Here is a 21,410-nt window from a genome sequence, read left to right as displayed (position 1 = left end):
TGCTTACAGCCTTTTTTACTCTGTTCCCATGATGCATTATTTATTCATCTTCCCAACATACTGATTTACTCCTTTATCAGGTACAAACAAACAGCCTCTGTGTTGTATCAGTTCATAACCTCTGCTCAGGAAAATCAGTAGGATTTTAGAGTGAATCAGAAAACTGAGCCTTAGCCTGCTCATGCCCACATGAGGAAGTGGCGTGTAATCGCTCATTTCTGGTTGAAAGACTTCATGAACAGTAAGCTGCTAGCTAATATGTCTAAATGATGACTAAACCCCTTTAAGAGATTTGGCTCAAGAAGCCTGACAGATACTCAGTTTCAGCCACAATAACTCCACAGTTCATACACAGAGGCAAACCTGGATTTGATAGTACTCTAAGAGGCACAGAGGACCGTCTGACAGAAATTACATGGACTCTTCAGCATCACCAGACAATAGGGATGAACCCAGTTTACATAGTGACCTTGTGATTGGCTGTTTTTAGGATTTTTTATGGAAAAAAACTGTCTGTGTTGTCATCTTTCTGACCTCTGAACTACAAAGGCACATGAACAGAATGACTGAAAAGTACTGATGGTGTAAACTTGTTGTCTGGGTCCTCTCAGTTGTTTTATTTCATTAGGGAAGGCTGCATATTTGCATGCAAGCTTGCATGTATCCAAGTGTGTAAATGGGTGTGTGCACGGTTGTGTGTGCACCCACAAACACATCTCCACATACACACTACCCATATACACCCACTTAAATACGTGCAAGCATGCTTATGCACACACTCTTATTCATCCTTGAAACAGGCAGAGAGCATTGGCATCCATATCAGAGAAAATTCCCTTTTTTGTGACAACAGCCTGTAATCTTCATTTTTGACATAAATGCATAAAATGATCAAAATCCTGAATTTTTACTGGTCTGGCAATGGACTAGAACAATACAGATTTCGTCGATTTCTGTGAGTTTGATGCACATTTCCATACGGATTTCAGTGTTGGTTACACACACACACACACACACACACTTATAAACAAGATTTTTACACTGAAATGATTCAGACCAAACTGTTACATCAGTACTGACACATAAAGACCATTTTAGTCAGTCAGTAAACTTCAGAGGCTTACCAGTTCATCTTAAAGGCCCACCTCATTTGTCCCCTGTACTTTAAGAGGGGGTCAAAAAATACGATTACAGGTGCCGGTAGTCGAGTGGTTAAGGCGCGCACCATGTACGCAGGTGACCCGGGTTCAAATCCGGCCTATGGCACTATTTCCTGCATGTCTCTCCCAACTCTCTTCCCTGTTTCCGACTCTATCCACTGTCTATTCTCTCTAATAAAGGCACGAAAGAGGCCAAAAAATAAGTCTTTAAAAAAAAAAAAAAAAATACGATTACAACAGAAGTGAATGGGACAATTATTATTACTTTTTTTTTTTTTACGATTTATTTTCAGGCACTTTTGTGCCCCTATTTGACAGATGAGGACAGTGGACAGAGTCGGAAACAGGGACAAGAGCGGAGGAGAGACGCACGGCAAAGGGCCCTAGGCCAGACCCAAACTCGGGCCGTCCACGCAACCACTCAGCCACCTGCACCCCGAATGGGACAATTTTCTGACGCCGTCAAAATACAATGGATATTGATGTAATTGGAAAAAAATCAATAAAAAAACACACATTCTCCCATGATCAGCTAATGATCAGCTAATCAGCTGCTCCCAGCAGCTGATCCACCTGTTGGCATGTAGGATTGCTGATGCTCAGCTGCAAAAAACTACTTAAAAACAGCTTAAAGACCCTGTAAAGTGAAAATGAATCTGTATTTAGGTTTGCTGTATGACAGTTTACTGTATCATGAACCCCCAGGTCAAATTTCAGTCAATAAAACATCTATAAGTTAATAAAATTAAGCTTTAAAATCATGAAAAATGAGGCAGTAAAATCTGATCTGAGATGGTGTGGGCGTGTCTGTTGAATGAGCTGAAGCCACGCCCACTCAGGAGAAATAAGATCCTCTCCAGTGCTATAATCTGTACTCATGCCGTTAGCCTGCCACTTGACCTTTTGTTGATAGAGGCTAACTACAAACAACAGTGGTTTTGATAGGAATTCACTTCGAATTTGTAAATATAGATATATTTTTGTAATCACATGTTCGCACTGTTGCTATTGTAAGCTGTAAGTAAGTTATTGATACCACCTTATTCCTGGGGACTCTTCTGTAGCTATGAAGGTGGGTGGATTTTTCTGTACAGTAACAGCAAAACAGGATTCTTCCAAAGGCTTACTAAAGTGATTTAGCATCGACAGTGGTTGTTCTGAAATAAATATTTGCTGCAGTAAACACTGCTTTCTTTTTGTTAACTCATTAAAGTTAAATGAGCTGAATGTTTTAATAATGTTTTCTGTAATGCTCAGTACCTGTTGCTTTGTTCGTGGCAATAATTATTTGTCAAAGTGAAATATATGTCTTTAACAACAGTGTTTAAACATGCTGTTCACTGTTTGATTGCATTTGGGATGCAATTATTTCTACAATAATTTATCATTATTTCAAAACTTGACATTTACCAAACTGAAGAGCTGACAATTTGAGTCCTGGATAGTTTTATCAATATAATTCCCACATTTTAAGAGGGATTAGTTGGTGGAATGAGTATTTCAGCAACCCCGCAAACAAGAAATTTATCTGAAGGTGGTGTCCAAACTCATTTAACAAAAGATGATTGTCTATAGCTACACTGATATGAAGCTAATAAAGTTAGCTAAATATGCTTGTCTAGTTTTCCTGAGGTACTGTCGTCACTTTGTATTCTTTAGTAGAGGGCAAAGAAATAATAATATTCTCCCGTTTGAGGTGGAACAGACGAACTTTACATATTTTAATGTCCAAATTGCTCTAATAATCACGTTTCACATCTCGTTTCTATGCAAAGTCCCATTTAGATAGAAAGGACCGGAAGTTGTGCCCATATTTCACGCAAAGAATCATGGGAGCTAGGAATAAGGTGCACAGTGCACAACTAACTAAAATAAAATAGTAATTGAGACAAAATATCGTTAGTGTTTGACTTGTCTGGGGAGAGTAAAATGGCCTGATTTGATTGGTTAAGACTTCACAAAGTGGTAGTTTAACTCTGGAGTTGTATTCAAACATCATCATTAAGTAAATAAAATGCTAAGTGAAGAGTAGCCTGTTTGCATATGTTTTAAAAAAAAATGTATGATGCTCACTCAGCCCTGACACTGATCCGTCAAAAACTAAAACTAACACTAAAACTAATAAAAACTAAACTATGATGAAGCATTTTTGCAAAACAAAAACTAAACTAACAAACCAGCTGTCAAAACTAATAAAAACTAAACTGAAATCGAACACAAAAAGTGAAAACGGAATAAAAATAAATACTAATAAGAAATCCCAAACTAATCTAACCTTGCATAAAGCAGTGGGAAGATATTGAGGTTAAGTGTCTCATCTTGTGGCCAAGGATAAGGTAAGATATTCCTTTATTAGTCCCACAAGGAGAAATTCCACACACATGGTCATGTGACTGCAGGAGCTGTGGATCAAACCCACAATCTTACCACTGAGCCACAGTTGATTTCTGCACAAACACCACCAGATATCGCATTGGATCCCCTCAAGAATGTGAAAGAAAAAAACTAAGGTGGAAGAAATAAATACAACCCCAATTCCAAAAAAGTTGGGGTGCTGTCTAGAATATAAAAAAACAGAATGCAATGGTTATCAAATCTCATAAACCCATACGTTTTCATTATATAACATGAACAAAATATCACATGTTGACCCTGAGACATTTTACCATTTCATGAAAAATGGTGAAAAACATCATTTGAATTTGATGGCAGTGCCACATCTCAAAAAAGAAGGGACAGGACAACAAAGGCTGGAAGAGTATGTGGTAAAACAGGAGGAGGAGCATTTTGCAACTAAGTCAATTAATTGTAAATTGGTTGTTTACATGACTGGGTATAAAAGGAGCATTTTAGAGAGGCATAGTATTTCAGAAGTAAAGACAGGCAGAGGTTCACCAATCTTCAAATATTGCACCGTCTACAACACAGGTGTCAAACTCAAGGCCCGGGGACTGAATCTGGCCCGTGGAATAGTTAAATCCGGCCCACAAGATGATCTCATATTTCTGTTATAAGAAGTAAAAATATTTAGATAAGTCAGGAATGTGGGAAAAGAAATTAATTTGTGTTTTAATTTCACATTTTCAATTTAGCATCTCATAATCAGGACTCAAACTTTGGATTTAGACTTTTTATTTCATACTTTGAGTATTTCAACTCAAAATTTTGACTTCTCATATAATATTTTGAGCTTTAAGATTCATAATTCTTATTTTTAGTGATATTTTGACCTTTTTAACCAATTATTTTGTATTTGACCTCATATTTTCAACTCCAAACTCTGACTTCATAATCCCCAAAGTAAAAAAAATAAATATTTCAAATAAAAAAACTTGCATTAAAGGGTTGCATTTCTGAGAATTATTGAATGTTTGGTTGTTTTGAGCCAGTCTGAAGTTGTTAAAGAGATTTAGGGAAAAAAAAAATAGAAAAAATATTGATGTATGTTGATTTAATGACAGTTTTATTGCACATGTACATTTTTACCTCAAAGGTGTCCAGTGGGTGCCCAAATGTTAAAGCTGGCACTACATAAAAAATACAAGTCCTGAAGTCCTGAATCTAGAATCCGGCCCCTGCTGTGATTGAGTTTGACAACCCTGATCTACAATAATGAATATCACCAAAAGATTCTGTTAATCTGGAGAAATCTCTGGTTAAAGGGACAAGGCTGAGGGTCGGTATTGGATTGCATGTCATCTTTGGGCTCTCAGGCAGCCCTACAATAAAAACAGGCATGATTCTGTACTGGAAACCACTGCATGGGCTCAGGAACACTTCCAGAAATCATTGTCTGTCAACACATTTGGCTGTTCCATCCACACAGACAGTTAAAGCTGTATCATGCAGAAAAGAAGCCATATGTTAACACGATCCAGAAACACCAGCATCTTCTCCGGGCTGAGGTAGAATGTAACTGTTCTGTGGTCTAAATCGAAATATGAAATTATTGGAAACATGGACGATGTGTCTTGTTGACTAAAGAGGAGAGGGACCATCATGAGTGTTATCAGCCCACAGTTCTAAAGCCTGCATCTCTGATGGTATGGGGTTGCATTAGTGCCTATGATGTGGGCAGCTTACACAGAAAGGCACTATCAATGCTCAAAGTAGATAGAGGTTTTAGAGCAGTGGTTTTCAAACTTTTTTAGGCACACCTAAGGTTAAGCCAAAATCTCAAGGCACACCATATTCATATCAATACAAAATAGACTTTTAAATAATATAAAAGTCAAGGTGGCCCATAAGGGGGGATAAAGGGGAGAGGTTTCTGGGGCCCAGACAACTGGGGGTGCAAAAGTGGGCAAAAGGTGCCTGAAAGGTGGCAAAAACTGGTTAAAGTGACAACAAAACATGGCAAAATTGGGTAAAAAGTTGCAAGACAAAGTCAAAAATGGTTAACAATTGGCATAAGGGGCCAAAGAATTGGTTAATAGTGGCAAAACAAAGTGTCAAAAAGGTGGCAAAAATTGGTTACAAGTGGCCAAAAGGGTTAAATGTTGTAAAAGGGGGTTAAAATGGTTTTAAAGTGATTTAAAAAAATGGGCAACATTAGGCAAAAGGTAGCCAAACAAAGGCAAAGTGAGTGAAAATTAGCAAGAAAGTGGCAAAAATGGGTTGAAAGTGTCAAAAGTGACAAAATAGGTTACAAGTGGCAGAAAAGTGGCAAAAAGGGTTAAAGTCGCTAAGACGTGGTAAAAAGTTATGAAAAATTGTCAAAGAAATGTCCAAATAATAGCAACAGTAGGCAAAAACTGTCAAAAAGGTAGCAAAAATTGGTTAAATGTGGTAAAAAGTTCCCAAAAAGTTGCAAAAAAGTGGCTCAAAAGTATTTTTAAAAAGTTGCAAAATTGCTTAAAAGCAGCAAAAATTGTTTAAGTCGACAAAATAAGTGGCAAAATGGGTAGAAAAATTGGTTAATTTGGTTAAAAGTAGCATGAATAATGATAATTTCAACACCAATTTCAACTCAGTAATAGCTTGCCCAATGAGGTAACTGTTAGCCAGGATGCTAGCACCAATGCTACTGATCCAACACACATACTCATCAATAGATCACCACTGGGGAGGGTCCATTCTCTGGGTTTTTTCAGGGGTCCAGCCAGATTCCCAAGGCACACCTAGACTTGTCTCAAGGCACACCAGTGTGCCCTGCCACACCATTTGAGAACCACTGTTTTAGAGCATCCAACATCTCTGTCAGGGAAGGTCTTGACTATTTCAGCAAGACAGTGCTGAAATAGTTGTATTAAGATGTTGAGATATTCAAACATATTTGCTATCAAGTGCAACTGTTTGCAGGGAAAGTCTGATCAGTGTGAGGAGATTAGGAAAGATGAGCAGCAGTGCATCACTGTGGCGTTTCTGTTAAAGCAGACAGATCAGTGTAAAGGCCTGATAGAGAAATGCATGAGTCCAACTGTTTCAGGAAGTATACAAGATTTATGGTGAGATGAATGTATTCAGGGAATTTGCAATACCTCCATGCTTAAATCCTCATTCTGTGGAGCAGAGCGGTTGGTGGTTTCTGTATTTATCTGAGATCTACATAAAGCCTGTGAGACTCTGCAGCTCTGTGAGCCTCACAGCTGAGACAATAAAACCAACCTACCTTATGAAAAGAAGTAGTGTGTAAACCAGGAGATATGGAGCTGAGTAAACAACATATATTACTATATTTCCCCCATAAACTCCCCTTTATTTCTTTTTATTATTATAAGCTGGAGGCAAACTTATTTCACTGTTTCGTCCATCCTTACAGCCTTCAGCTCGGCCATCCATTCTCTGGACGGGGCGACGCAGCGGAGCGACTTTGTCTCCATCCTCAGAGAGTTCGGCAACCACTTTGTTCAGGAGGCGGTGTACGGCTTCCAGGAGTCCTGCACCATCTGGTACCCCAACAAACAGGTCCAGAGGCAGCTGTGGCTGGAGTACCAGGACATCAGCAAAGGTAGGACACTTCGGATCATTCTGATCATTTTTATTTTTGTTATGATATCTGCTCCAGGATTCAAAGATGAGATGATGGTGTGGTGTGTGATTGTGACTGTGTGGGATGTGTGAGGAACATGAGTGATTCATGCAGGTACACAAAGATTAGTTGTTGTGCAGATCTGTAATCTGTCACCCACACAGCGTGCATTGATGCTGGTGATGCTGGTGATGTTGCACGTGTCTTTGGTTACACTGAGTTTTGCAGATATAGAATTGGCAGGAATTTTGATCATACTCCAGTAGCAGAGCAAATATTTGCCAAGAGAAATATATCAAATCTTATCTCTTTTATCCCCTCTAGTTCCCTTCTTTTTTTTTTTTGGTTTGTGGATGTTTCCCTTTGTAACGGCTCCCAGGGGGTCAGTCTGTCAGAATTATTCTCTGCACTCGTTTTACAGATTCTCGTTATGAATTATTTTGGTAGATCTTTTACGTGGTTTGAAATGCTTTGGGCGCCATAATCAGGCATAATGTCCCCTTTTATCACCAAGGCCAGAGATTAAGAACCAATATTTTGGGGCTGTTTTGCCTTTAATAGGACAGCTGTAGAGAGACAGGAAATATGGGGGAAGATATGCTCTAAACCAGGGGTTCTCAGCCTTTTCAGCCCGCGACCCCCAAAATAAAGGTGCCAGAGACCGGGGACCCCCACTGTACCTGGAGGTGAATGAACACGGCCATGCACATTCAAGAATAGTCATGTGCAGCCAAGGCTGTCCATTAGGGGGGATAATGGGCCGAGCTTTCTAGGGCCCAGCCAAACTGTGGGCCAGGTTAATCATGGTCTGTCAAAGTTAAGCTGTGGTATTTTATATTTAGCCTGAATCATAACCACTCTTATCAAAGAAACATGTTTTAATTCATTTGTGTAGTAAGTAGCCCTCTTAAAAATGTAAATCCTTTTGTTAAAGACATAAGTAAAATGTGTTAAAATATCTAAAATGGGTTAATAATGGCAAAAAAATGGTGGGAAAGGTGGTGAAATTTGATTTTAAAAGTAGCAGAGGGGTTAGACGTGACAAAAATTAGATGAAAGTGGCAAAAAATAACCAAAAAATGGCAAAAATGGGCATGTTAAGCAGAAAAAGTGGCTGAAATGGCATTTAAGAGGTAATAATAGGTGGAAATCTTGTGAAACGAGATGACAGTTGATATAAACTGACAAAAATGGGCATATCAAATTGTGAAATTCGGCTTAAAAGTGGTAAAAGGGTTAATACTGGCAATAATGTGTCAACTGAGCCAACAATAGGCAGAGATTTGGTTTAGAAGTGGCAAAAACAGGCAGAAAAAAAGTGGTGGAAAGGGTTTAAAATGGACAAAAAATGGGTATAAGTTGCAAAAATGTGTTAAAATTTGCAAAGTTGGTGGGAAAAGGTAATAAAAATGGGTTAAATTAGGCAAAATTGTTGTAAAGTGGCAACAAGAAATGTTCTTCGTTTTTTTAAGGTATCTGGAGACCCCCCTCTCAGTGTCTCACAACCCCCAATGGGGTCCCGACCCCAATGTTGAGAACCACTGCACTAAACAGCGGGGATCAGTACCTTATTACGAGGATTGTAGCCTCAGTATGGGTGTCTGCTAAGCTAAACAAGTGCCAAAGTATGAAGATGATAATAGATGAAGGAATGCATGAGGAAAATCAGCAATATGTGATAACATTGTCCAAAATTACCTTCATAGTCCCTATGCCCTATAATGCACTGGCCAATCAGATCCCCAGAATGAAGCCAGTCCATTGACAGAACATTTTCAAGTACAGTGCCTATAAAAAATATTCACCCCCTTGGATGTTTTACACTTTTATTGATTTTATAATCCAGTCATGGTCGATATAATTTGACTTTTTGTTACAAAAAATGTATAAAAATATCCCTTTTTTATGTGAAAGTGAAAAGAGATTTCTACAAGTAATGCCAATTTAATAAAAAAATTTATTGTAACATAAGTAAATGCATAAATTTTCACCCCTTTTAAAGTGACTGACCCAGTATTCCTGGCTACCATTACACCCTGAAGACAAAAGAACACTCCACGCAACTCAAGAAAAGGTTATTGAAAAGTTTAAGTCAAGGGGAGGAGACGAAACATTTCCACAGTGCTGAACATCCCAGTGAAATCCATCATTAAGAAATGGATTGAATATGTCACATGTGTAAATCTGCCTAGATCAGGCCGTCCTCACAAACTGAGTGACTGTGCAAGACAGAGACTAGTGAGAGACCACCAAGACACCTATGACTACTGTGAAGGAGTTCCAAGCTTCAGCAGTTGAGATGGGAGAGACTCTGCAGACAACAACTGTTGGCCGGGTTCTTCACCAGTCAAAGCTTTATGGGAGAGTGGCAAAGAGAAAGACACTGTTGAAGAAATCTCAGACTAAATCTGGGCTAAAGTTCACCAAAAGGCATGTGGGAGACTCCATGGTCAAATGGAGGAAAGTTCTTTGGTCTGATGAGACCAAAATGGAGCTTTCTGGCCAACAGACAAGATGCCAAACACTGCACATCACCACAAACACCCACTGTGAAGCACGCTGGTGGCAGCATCATCCTGTGGGGATGCTTTGCAGCAGCCGGCCCTGGAAGGCTTGTAAAGGTAGAGGGTAAAATGAATGCAGGAAAATATTGGAATATTCTGGAGGACAATCTTAAGCGGGGTACACACATAAGGATTTTCTAAATCTTAAGAGATTTTTTATCTGTTAGAGACTCCACGCATGAAGATAAAGAAATCAGGAATTGAACAGTTTTGATCGTACTATGTGTGGTGTGCTCTGATAATGTCAACACAGCACAACACACACATCATGATTCTATCCCACCACCAATCGTCCTCCAAGCCAGAAGTCTCACGTGATCACACGCGATCTAACAGACACGAAGAAGACGAAACATAGCAACAACCGGAAAACACAACACGCAACATGGAAGAGGACATACAAGGAGAGGGAATGACGGTGTTCTTGGGACTATTTTTAACGTAAAAATCCCGAACTAAAAAAAGAGTCATGACTCGGGAGTTGTCGGCTTTCCCCACACACGAAGATTTTTGGTTGTAAATATTGAACAAGTTTAATATTTACGATTGTCGGCCCCGACCTTTTTTGGAGCCGATTATCGGGACAAATTCACTCTTAACACACCTCAGACCACAGGATAATCTTATAGGATAATCTTTTAAGACATAAGATTATTGGGCATTTGCCGTCCTTGGTTAGGAAGGGGAAAAATCGGGACAAAAACAGCCCAATTATCTATGTGTGTGCCCCGCTTTAGTCAGTCTGCAAGAGAACTACGCCTTGGGAGAAGATTGATTTTCCAGCAAGAGTATGACCTGAAGCATACAGAGAAAGCTACACAGAAATGGTTTAAAGACAACAAGGTGAATGTTCTGGAGTGGCTGAGTCAGGCAGGGTGTCAGTGTAGAGTGCTTCATGTGGTATGGGGGTGCCTCATACCTGGGTCTGCTTAGGGCCTGGCTTTGGTCAAATGCAGCCCTGGTGGCAGCCACTTTTTTATCACTGATTTGCCATATCTGTAATCAGAAGGAAACAAGTTACACTGCAGTATTATTTATAATTATGTTTATTATTGAAGATCCACAGAGACTTGAATAAAAGATGCACAACCTTCAGGCTCAGGCTTTCTCACTGATAGATCATATTTTAAGAGGATTCTTATACATATTCATACTGCATGTTTTCTGATGTGAACACAGCTGCACTGATGGATCTTAATTTACATACTTTAAATAGAGTAGACAGATGAATAGACAGATGAGACATCTTCAATGACCTGTTTCAGAGAAAACTTCCTGTAAATGTTGATGTATATCATTTGTTCTGCTAAATCTACCTGAAATCCATCCTTGTAAATGACAGCTTCATGCTTCCTGCAGTCTTTAAAGATCAAACCAGAGTGGCATGTTGCATCTGTTTGATATCTTCACTGTACGTGTGACACATTATGAACAATGTAACACTGCAGTGCCTCTGCCGTCTGTTTGGGCCTCTCCCCAGCTTCACTCTGTAATCAACATTCTTCTGTCTAAAGCAATTACAGTAAGCTGCACAAGCTCTGAGCAGAAGCACTCGGACTTCAAAAGACAATCAAAGAAGAAATGTCTTTGCTTTTCGTCTCATAACTGCAAATGCCAGCATATGTCAGCCATCCATCTTTCTGTCACCTGTGAGTGTTTTCTCACTATGTCCAAGTAGAGATAAGTAATAGCCCGTCTCCACCCGACGTTTCACCTCGATGGATCCCGTTCTCTTCGTCTGCCGCGCCCGCTTCTCTTCCTCTCCCTCACTTTGTCCAAGGACACCCCTGCTGTGCGGCACGGTGCACTCCCGGTTAGCTCTGCGCTGACAGATGGCGTTAGATGACTAAGTTTTCCCACCCTCGTGAAAAAGTCCATCTTTATTTCCAGCACCTGTGACACACTCGACTATCTAACGGAAATTTAGAACAAAATATGCTACAGTACTCCTCCTCGCATGATCTTTGTGAGTTGTGACCTCCTCCTTTTTCTGAAGGCTGTGAGTAAAGGAGGAAATCGAGGGAGACGGGGAACCACAGTGAACCCAGACCCCATGCTTGGAAGACTTTAAGTGCTGAATGTGGAACAAATTAGCTTGCACCAAATTAAATCCCTGCCTTCATCTCAGGGAGAAACTAAACCCCAGAATTTAAGCTTAGATGTGTCTATCCTGCATGGAATTAGAAAAAAAACTTTTAGCATGTCACTGACAGGGCAAGGAAGTGGAAGCAACTCACTCCTTCCTGCTCCCCCCTCAACCACAACATCATTCAGTCGATTCTGCTTTAGCTGATTGGATTACTAGCTTTAATGTCATAACCAATCAAGGTAGAACTACTGAGCTACCAGAGGGTGAAACAATGGTTTATCATCCTATTTTTAAGTAAAATATGGTTTATATGCAATCTTACTACATTATCAACAACCCTACAGTATTACATGTATCTCTCTGAATAGCGGAATCTACTTTAACCTAAAAATTTTCTGCCCTCTACAGGTAAATTTGGGACATAACAGTCCTGTGTGCAGTCCATTTCAGAATAGATGTAAAAACTTATTTAGAACAAACAGTCTCAGTGTGCCTTGCTTCCTGTCTTAACAATTGCGGGCCGCCAGAAATGTTTCTGCAGGCCGCCTTTGGCTCGTGGGTCACACTTTGAGAACCTATTGTCTACAGTCATGGATGAAGGTATTGGCAGTCCAGGAGTTTTTCTAGAAAATACACCATTTCTCCCAGAAATTGTTGCAATTACAAATGTTTTTGGTATAAACATGTTTATTTAACTTTTGTGCATTGGAACAACACAAAAAAGCAGAAGAAAAAAGTGACATAATTTTACGCAAAACTCAAAAAATGGGCTGGAAAAAATGATTGGCACCATTTTAAAACTGTGAGTAAATTGTTTTATGTGATGCTTTTTGGTGTGATGTTTTTGGGTTATTTTGCTGCCTCTGGCACTGGGTGCCTTGACTGTGTGTAAGGAATCATGAAATCTGAGACTATCAAAACATTTTGGGTCGCAATGTAGGGCCTAGTGTCAGAAAGCTGGGTCTGGGTCAGAGGTCATGGGTGTTCCAGCAGGGCAATGACCCCAAACATACCTCAAAAAGCACCAAGAAATGGTTGGAGACAAAGCACTGGAGAGTTCTGAAGCAGCCAGCAATGAGTCCGTATCTAAATCCCATTGAACACCTATGGAGAGATCTTAAAATTGCTGTTGCAAGAAGCGCCCTTCAAATCTGAGAGACTTGGAGCAGTTTGCAAAAGAAGAGTGGTCCATAATTCCATTTGAGAGGTGTAAGAAGTTTGTTGATGGTTATAGGAAGCTACTGGTTTCAGTTATTTTTTCCCAAGGGTGTGCAAACAAATATTAAGTTGAGGGTGCCAACAATTTGAGTTTTGTGTAAAATTATGTCAATTTTGGCTTTTTTCTTCTGCTTTTTTGTGTCATTCCAATGCACATAAAGGAAACAAACATGAGTGTACCAAAAACATTCGTAATTGCAACATATTCTGGGAGAAACGGTGCATTTTCTGGAAAAATTCCAGGGGTGCCAATACTTTCATCTATGACTGTATATCTTACTGAAGTAAATTGACTGCTGGTTTATTTCTTGTGCCCACAATCATGTTGTGACTGTGTCTAAACTCAAATACAACCGGTCTTAATTATTTTGAGTTATTAAGATATTATTATTAATTTAAATAATTTAAAATAAGTATCTTCATAATGGCTGAATATATTATACTTGTTGGCATTAAAAAAACTTGAACCTGTCAAATAAAGCCCCTATTAAGGCTGTTAAAAACAGATTGTAAATGTAATACATACTTTTCAACACCACATAGTTTTGCATTTCTTTGCATGTTTTTAACCACATCTACTGCATCATTACCTTCACTTTAACAATCACCAGTGAGCAGACGTAGGTGTGTAAAAGGAAGCAGCGTTTTCCTCCACTACATTCCTGCAGTTATCAAACCTCATGTCGAAGCAACAATAAAAACATCCGATAAGGTCCACAAGGGACTGAAAATCAGATTGTCTGAACTGGTACGCAATCTTCCCTGAATCAATTTTATCTGTCAGGCTGGGAGAGCGGTGATTACAGCTGGCCGTGAAGATCTGAAATGATTCAATCTAAGTGGGTAACTGTTTCAAGCCAGCCCAGGACCATCCGTTCTCGGGGAAAGAAATAGATTCCATTGGCAAAAACTTGAAATCAGAGTCATCTTTCTTAATCTCTTCCTCTCTTCTTGGAAACGTCCTGGCCTTTTGGAGGGAGTAATGAGCTCACAGGAGAGTTTGATGATCCATGTCCTCGCCCTTTGCTCCAAATACAAGATTTGCCCGAGTGCAGCCGCTCTCGCTGAGAAGCTGAGACGATCTTTTTCTGCATATTAGCTGCCTGGGGCTCCGACACTTCCAGCAGTTTTCAGGTTATTTATGTATATCATTTATAATGATATATCAGATGGAAATGAAGACCTAGATTTAAGGCTTATTATGCATTTTATCCATAATACATCGATGGAAACAGATTTAGAGAGAAAAACAGCTCATGTGTGGAGTTTTTAGCTGGAAATGAAACAAGCTGAATTTCATGTTGATGCCTTTTCACTACCTACACAACAAACCTGACCTTCAGACTGAAGACTGATACTTTTAATACAGTTGTCTTAAACATCTGAAACTACTTTGTTCTTTACATCTCCTCTAGCAAAGACTCCTGACAACTGATACATTTGCAGGGCTTAAAGTACTCCGGTACCATGCCAGATCTCCAGCATGAGGCAGCGAGTGGTAAAACAAAAATACTTGAAGGGAAGTTTTTGTGGATGCACTTTGTCATGTTGGAGTTTGAGTTCTGCAGCCCATATTATGGAAAGAATGCACCCCTGTCTCTCAGCTCTCTCTCAACCATACAGTTGGTACTAGCCAATCCCACGCCGGGTTGCCTATCCCAGCTGTCAATGGGTGAAAGACAGGGTACACCCTTGGCTGAGTCAATCACAGGGCTGACATATAGAGACGATAAACCAGGCATGCTCACGCTCACAACTATGGGCAATTTAGAGTCCCCTTTTAACCTATTCAGTATGTCTTTGGTCTGTGGGAGGGTGTACCCCAAGAGAACTAACAAATACACAGGGAGAACGTGCAAACCTTGCACAGGAAGGCCCAAACCAGTTACCATCCTGCTGTGAGGCAATAGCACCAACCCCTGTGCAGCTGTGCAGCTTGTTAGTAGGGGTGTCAATGACTAAGGTTTCTCATAGTCGAATCTGATTTGTCAGATTTTGCCTTTAGTCAACTAATAGCCGAACGGCATTTCCGCTAGACTTTTTTGGCAAAATGACCGACAGTCCTCAAGAATTCCGGGCATTTAGAACAACTACCAGACATTTGCTTTAACATTATTTTGCTGCATTAACAGCAGCAAAATGCATAAATCTCTCTCTTATGTTTTGTGTAAGTGGTTTAAGGTATCAAAATTAAATCTGCGTGCTTTTCCTTACACACGCAGTCAGTTACACAATATACGCCCACGTTAAACTCATAAACAACAACAATTAGCTTCAAATTAGCACCGTTAGCCTGTTAGCACATTGGCTGCTATCATAACTTTGCAGCTCACAACAGCCAAATACCATCCTCCACTGACAACAAGGAAGCATCCAAACACATAACAAAAGTGCTCTGTTAACTGGACACTGCGTTAGAACTCTACATTTCAAATGAAAAATGAGTCTTACCATCAGTTGCTAATGTCAGTCTTCATGATGACAACTTAAACCTCTGCTAAAGCTGGAAATCCAACCATCCTGGTTTATTTGGACTAGTCCCAAAAAGACAAAAGCTCCACAGCAGATAGTCCGGTCCAGTCCTCCTCTCATTAATGGCTTATCCAAGACTACTTCTGCTAATTAGCCGGCGTAGGCCTCTCTCTCCCTCTGCTGCTGCATCAATGTTAACGGCGCTCAGCTATAGTTCCCTTCATTTCAGCCTCTTCATTACTCACAGTGATGACACAAAATCCCTCCATACTGCTGATGATATTAAGCCTTTGGTTAACCAGGAAAACCTCACTTAGATTAAAATTCTGATTTACGAGAAAGCTCTGGTCAAACTTTCCCACTTTCCCCAGCAATACTGAGCTTGTGCAGAGAGATAGACTTGCTTTGACATCAACGTGCATACATAATTAGCCATGTGCTTGCCGTCTGAGGAGATAAACAACCCCAGCACTGCAGGACAGTGGGTGGAGTCTGATTCGACTATGAGGTTCATAGTCGAATCAGACTCCTCAAAATCGAATCGTCGAATCGCAGACTATTTCAGGTCACCTCTACTTGTTAGCATATCATTATTTTGTTTTTCTGAGGAAAAAAAAAGTGTTCTGTATAAATGAGGTGAGTTTCTCCTCAGAAAACTGCTTTTACTTTGAAAAGTACAAACTGGAAGTATGATCATACTTGGTTTGTCTTCTCTGTAACATATTCCAAACATGATGTGGAAACAGAAAGGTTCAACAGCAGTTCTAATTAAGAGAACAATTAAATTAGACCGACACATGTCAGAATCAGGGTCATCAAGAAAGACAATGACACCAACTCTACAGATGTGGACATACACTATATTGCCAAAATTATTCGCTCACCTGCCTTGGCTCGCATATGAACTTAAGTGACATCCCATTCTTAATCCAGAGGGTTTAATATGACGTCGGTCCACCCTTTGCGGCTATGACAGCAGAGTCCAGTGGCGGCGTGCTTTACACCACTGCATCTGATGCCTTGCATTGCACTTGGTGATGTATGGCTTGGATGCAGCTGCTCGGCCATGGAAACCCATTCCATGAAGCTCCCTACACACTGTTCTTGAGCTAATCTGAAGTTGGTGACCTCTGTGCACTTTGTGCCTCAGCATCTGCTGACCCGCTCCATCATTTTACGTAGCCCCTTGAGTTGCTGTCGTTCCCAATGGTTTCCACTTTGTTATAATACCACTGACAGTTGACTGTGGAATATTTAGGAGCCAGGAAGTTTCACCACTGGACTTGCTGCACAGGTGGCATCCTATCACAGTACCACGCTGGAATTCACTGAGCTCCTGAGAGCGACCCGTTCTTTCAAAAATGTTTGTAGAAACAGTCTGCATGCCTAGGTGCTTGATTTTATACACCTGTGGCCATGGGAGTGATTGGAACACCTGATTTCAATTATTTGGATGGGTGAGTGAATATTTTTGGCAGTAAAGTGTTTCTGCTAACACAAGGTAATCATGGCACTCTATCACTGTCCTTTCTGTTCTGGCCTGGAAGACATTAGACATGGTGCTAATGCAGTGATGTCTAACAGCCACGATTTGTTACGATGCATGATGAAATAAGCTGTGACGTAGCTGAGGCACAGTCAATCTGAAACAGCCAACATCACCGTAAATGGAAGTTACATTTTTGGTTCACATTGTTGTCTTACTGTGGTAAACACGTCATTGCTCTGGACCCGAAAGGAGTTGCTGGACCCTGTATTTTCTGTCCCAAAACCAGGTTTTCGGCCATGGAAAATAAAGAACTGGTGCTAGATTCAGCTCTCACAGCTCTAGACCTGGCTTTTTGGAAAAAAGGTGTTTAACTATGGAGGGGAAACACTGAAGGTCCAGATAAAAATTGCACCGCAAAGGTACCACTTTGTCTATAGAGGTGGCCAAGTTCCACACAAACTGAACCTTTCTTGCAGGATCGTAAAGTAGAAAAAAATGTCCTCCTGTTGCAGAAAATCTGAGTTTGCTGCATGTACTTCATTTGTGTTGCCACTGAGAATCAAAGCCTTGACTCTGTGTGAATTGCAGATATCCGGTCAGTGCGATTTCATGCTTATGAGAAGAATCTCATTCACTTAATCAAATACTGTCTGGGTTGTTTGAAAAAAAGGAAAGCTTTTTGTGCTCTTGCATGAATACATAATGGCACCAGTACTTAAAACAACCGCTCTTACTGAGTGGCTTCTCATTTTAATACAAAACCAATAAAGAGAAGCTGTGATTTTTTTGTAGAAACTGTGAATCAACTGTGATTTCTAACTTAGTAGCCTGCCTACAGCCAGCTCAGTAGGTAAAAGGAGCACACAGTTTTCCATGGTCGGTGTAGTTAATTAAAGACTCACACCAGTTGATGTTTAATGACCCAGAAACTTTAAAACAACAAAGACACGCACAGATGTATGTTGTCATACGGATGGCCTGACTATCACTGCTGTATCAGTCATGTTTGGAGACACGCGGCCGTAGCTCATTAACCACGCTTGGCCATTGTGTTCATTCATGTGGGTTCGGCAATGACGCCTTGTCTGGGTGATTAATAGCGCTTTCTTCACAGCACTAGGTTGTGATATAAGTTTCCCATTGTCAGACACATGACCTCAATTACCACGCCACAGATCAGACACGCAGCCAGAAATCCACTGCTGCTCTCCTCATGTTGTGGCAGTTTATTACATCAAGGAGAAGCACATAGGGGAAGTTGAAAGCAGCTTCAGTGGTCATGTGAAATACGGTCAGTGCTATGTGTTACTGGGCGTCTCAGAGAGCTTAACCTCTGTGCTAAAGCTTGTAAAAACTCCTGATGTGGTGCTTCACTTTCTACAGCTGCTTTATACAGAGGGGACTTAAAGCATTTGCATCAGCACTCAAACACTAATACCATGTATTTAATGCACAACAGGACTTTATATTATAGCAACTCATATTCACAATATAGTCCTCAGCCTTGTCTGCAGCTGCTAGTCCTTAATAAGCCATAGACTCCATGCCAAATAAATATGGTGAGAACTAAATTACTATGGTCATTGTGATTTATTCCATTTTTGTCATCCTTTTTTGGGCTTTTTGGTCTTAATTGGATAGGATAGACACAAAATCTGTGGAGAAAACCATTGCATCAAACCAGGATCAGGATTTGATCCTGCAACCAGTGCCCCTAATAACCTTGCAAAGCAGATGGATACGCCTGTTTCCTTGTTTCTCACTGGCAAATCCATTTTGCAAAGCTCCCGTTTGAACCGTTTTGGCCCGGTTAGAAAGCGGCAGGACCAATCAGCGACGAGGGGCAGTATTTTCAGACGCGGTGGAGTTGTGACGTAAGCAAGCAGCAGCAAGAGGCCAGTGCAATTATGGCGGAAAACATTAATGTGAGTTGTCAGAAATTGACAACATTTCTTCATTAAAAGAAGAACAAAGAACAGCAGTGAGTTGTTTTCTGTCAAAAACAACAAAAGTTGTGGACTGACATGTGTATAGCCGCCATGGTTCAAGTTATGCAGTTCTCTGTGGAGTTTATTCCTCAGTAGCGGCTTTGTGACGTGTTTTGTTGCTCTTATTGGCCTGTAAAGATGTGACAGACAGAACATTCATCCAATCACCCTACAAGGATATTTCAAAGGCTCTGCCCTTTCCCAAACGCTGTGTATGAATGGTTTACCAGATGGTTGTGTGATATGAATCTATTTGGTGCGTCAGGTTAAATCTGACATGTTGCGGGCTGGGACACAGGGGATTAAAAGTTCTATTATATATTTTGGAGTCAGACCCTTTAAAGTAACAAATAAAATCTTAAAGTCAATTCTAAAATGAATGGGTAGCCAGGGTAAAGACGCTAAAATCAAGGTGATTTGATGTCGTCTGTTAAAACCGTTTAGAAACCTAGCTGCTGCATTTTAAACCAGTTGATGGCGAGAGAGGGATTTTTGGCTGAGACCTGACAGGAGAGAGTTGCAATAGTCCAGACAGGAAAAATGAGAGCATGGATTACCCTTTCCATACCTGACTGGTGTGGAATTGGTTTTATTTTGGCAGTTGTACATAAATGAAAAAAGCATGACTATATAGCTTTACTGATGTGTGTTGCGAAGGTGAGGTTGGAATCAAATTCTACTCCTAAATTTGGGGCTGTTGATTTAACCCTTTATTTGCCACAGTTTCTTCAAGAAAATATTCAATTTTGATAGCAAGATTTCAAAGGCTGTAGCTTGAAAGTGGTTAGAGATAAAGGCATATTGTAAATGAGAAAAATCTTCAGTATAACCCAGAGTTTGTGGTGGGAGTAAATTCACTCATCTAATTTGCATATTCTGACATCACCAAGCGGCCTCCACCACCACTGCTTCTACCACGTCTGCCCCTACCTCCACTGTGTTTTTTTTATTCCCGCTACCACCGTCAATGTTCGTGTTTTGACCACCCCTGCAACCCCCAGCATTTCCACACCCTTACTACCACAAGGAAAAGCAACGGCTTTGGTATGTGCTGCTTGTGGACTCTCATAGCGCACAGACTCAGACTCAGGTTGGCTGTTCACAGACGCACGGCAGTTTCGGTCTTACCAGACAACTAAACGTCGTGTATTGACCACCCCTGAAACCCCCACCACGTCCCCTCATCTGCATTCGCCGATTACTCCCACCCCAGCCCTGGTGAGGAAAAGCATCGGCTTCAGTATGTGCTGCTTCTGGACTCTCATGATGCATGGAATTCGTGTGGCTCCAACGTCTCAGTCTCACCGGAATTTTAGTATTCTTACTAAAATTCGCTCTCTTTTTCTCTTTTACGCACCAACTACAATCACTTCTACCACTTCCTCGTCTCCTCGACCAGCGGTGGTCTTCAAACTCTCTCTCTCCAAAACTTTGAATGGAAACACGCCCACATTTGCTGCTGGGATTGAAGTTACTCATGTCCGCCATCTCCTGGTGTAAAGTAGTAACAACATTAGGCACCACATTTGCAGCTACGGCCCGTTTTATTCAGCAATATTGCTTGTTGCAATTTTGCGACTTTGGCACTTAAAGGGTTAATATCTGATGGCAATGGACCAAAGAATATCCAGCAGGGATACATTCCACAAACCGTCTTATTGCAAAGGTGGCATCCATCAAAGCACCACGCTTGAAGTCACTGAGCCCTTCAGAACGGCCCAATGCACCAATTCACGCAAACAGAGACTGCATGGCTAGGTGTTAGATTTTACACACCTCTGGTAACACCCAGATTCAACTATCAACAGCTGTGCCTCACCACTAAGGAGCACTAAGGCTGGTTTAAAGCTCAACAAAATTACCTGTCTACTTCATATGGATAGTATCTGTTAAGTCCAATCCAGTTTCCTCTAGTTTGATAATATTTAAGGTTGTTTGCACTTCAAGCATTTTCCCACTTCTTTAAAAACTTTTTAAATGATGGCAGAGCCATACCTTTACCTCAGAATTATCTGCTTCTTTCAATTAAGTCATTCAATACTGTGTAGGATGTTAGAGTAGCTCTTTAAACAGAACCAGCAGAGCAGCCGAAGCCTCTCAAAATGTCTTCAGAACACACACAGAGTGGATGTGAATGTGATTAGCCTTATTTAGCTTCTCTCGTCTCTCGCTTACTCAGTGAACTGTTGCATGCAAAATTTGTTAGCAGCATTTTGATAGAAAAACAGCTTCAAAATAATTAGATGCTTTGGAGCTCTGTCAAAACACTCCAACAGCAATTAAAATGTGAATGTACTTGAAAAACTCACAACACAGGGCGACATTACGGAGCTTGTTAAACTGTTAAATGTCACATTGAATTGAAAATCGGGCTCTGATGGAAACGCCCGATGAAAGTAAAGGTACGTGTGCGTTAAATGGCAAACTATCTATTCATCTTTCCTTTGCACACGTGCCTC

General features: G+C 40.5%; 1 protein-coding gene across 5 annotated transcripts in view; it reads left to right on the top strand.

The window, feature by feature from the left end:
- Positions 1-21,410, top strand: part of astn1 (astrotactin 1) — a 714,709-nt gene that overhangs the window by 394,593 nt on the left and 298,706 nt on the right. For all 5 annotated transcript variants that reach the window (XM_041803561.1, XM_041803558.1, XM_041803557.1 and 2 more), the window contains one exon: positions 6,922-7,110. In XM_041803561.1, coding sequence (XP_041659495.1) covers positions 6,922-7,110 — 189 coding nt within the window. The remainder of the gene's footprint in view (positions 1-6,921; positions 7,111-21,410) is intronic.

Source organism: Cheilinus undulatus, linkage group 13 (genome assembly GCF_018320785.1).
Source record: "Cheilinus undulatus linkage group 13, ASM1832078v1, whole genome shotgun sequence".
Taxonomy (NCBI): Eukaryota; Metazoa; Chordata; class Actinopteri; order Labriformes; family Labridae; genus Cheilinus; species Cheilinus undulatus.
Note: the sequence above shows the minus strand (reverse complement) of the source record. Positions and strands in the feature narration are given on the sequence as shown.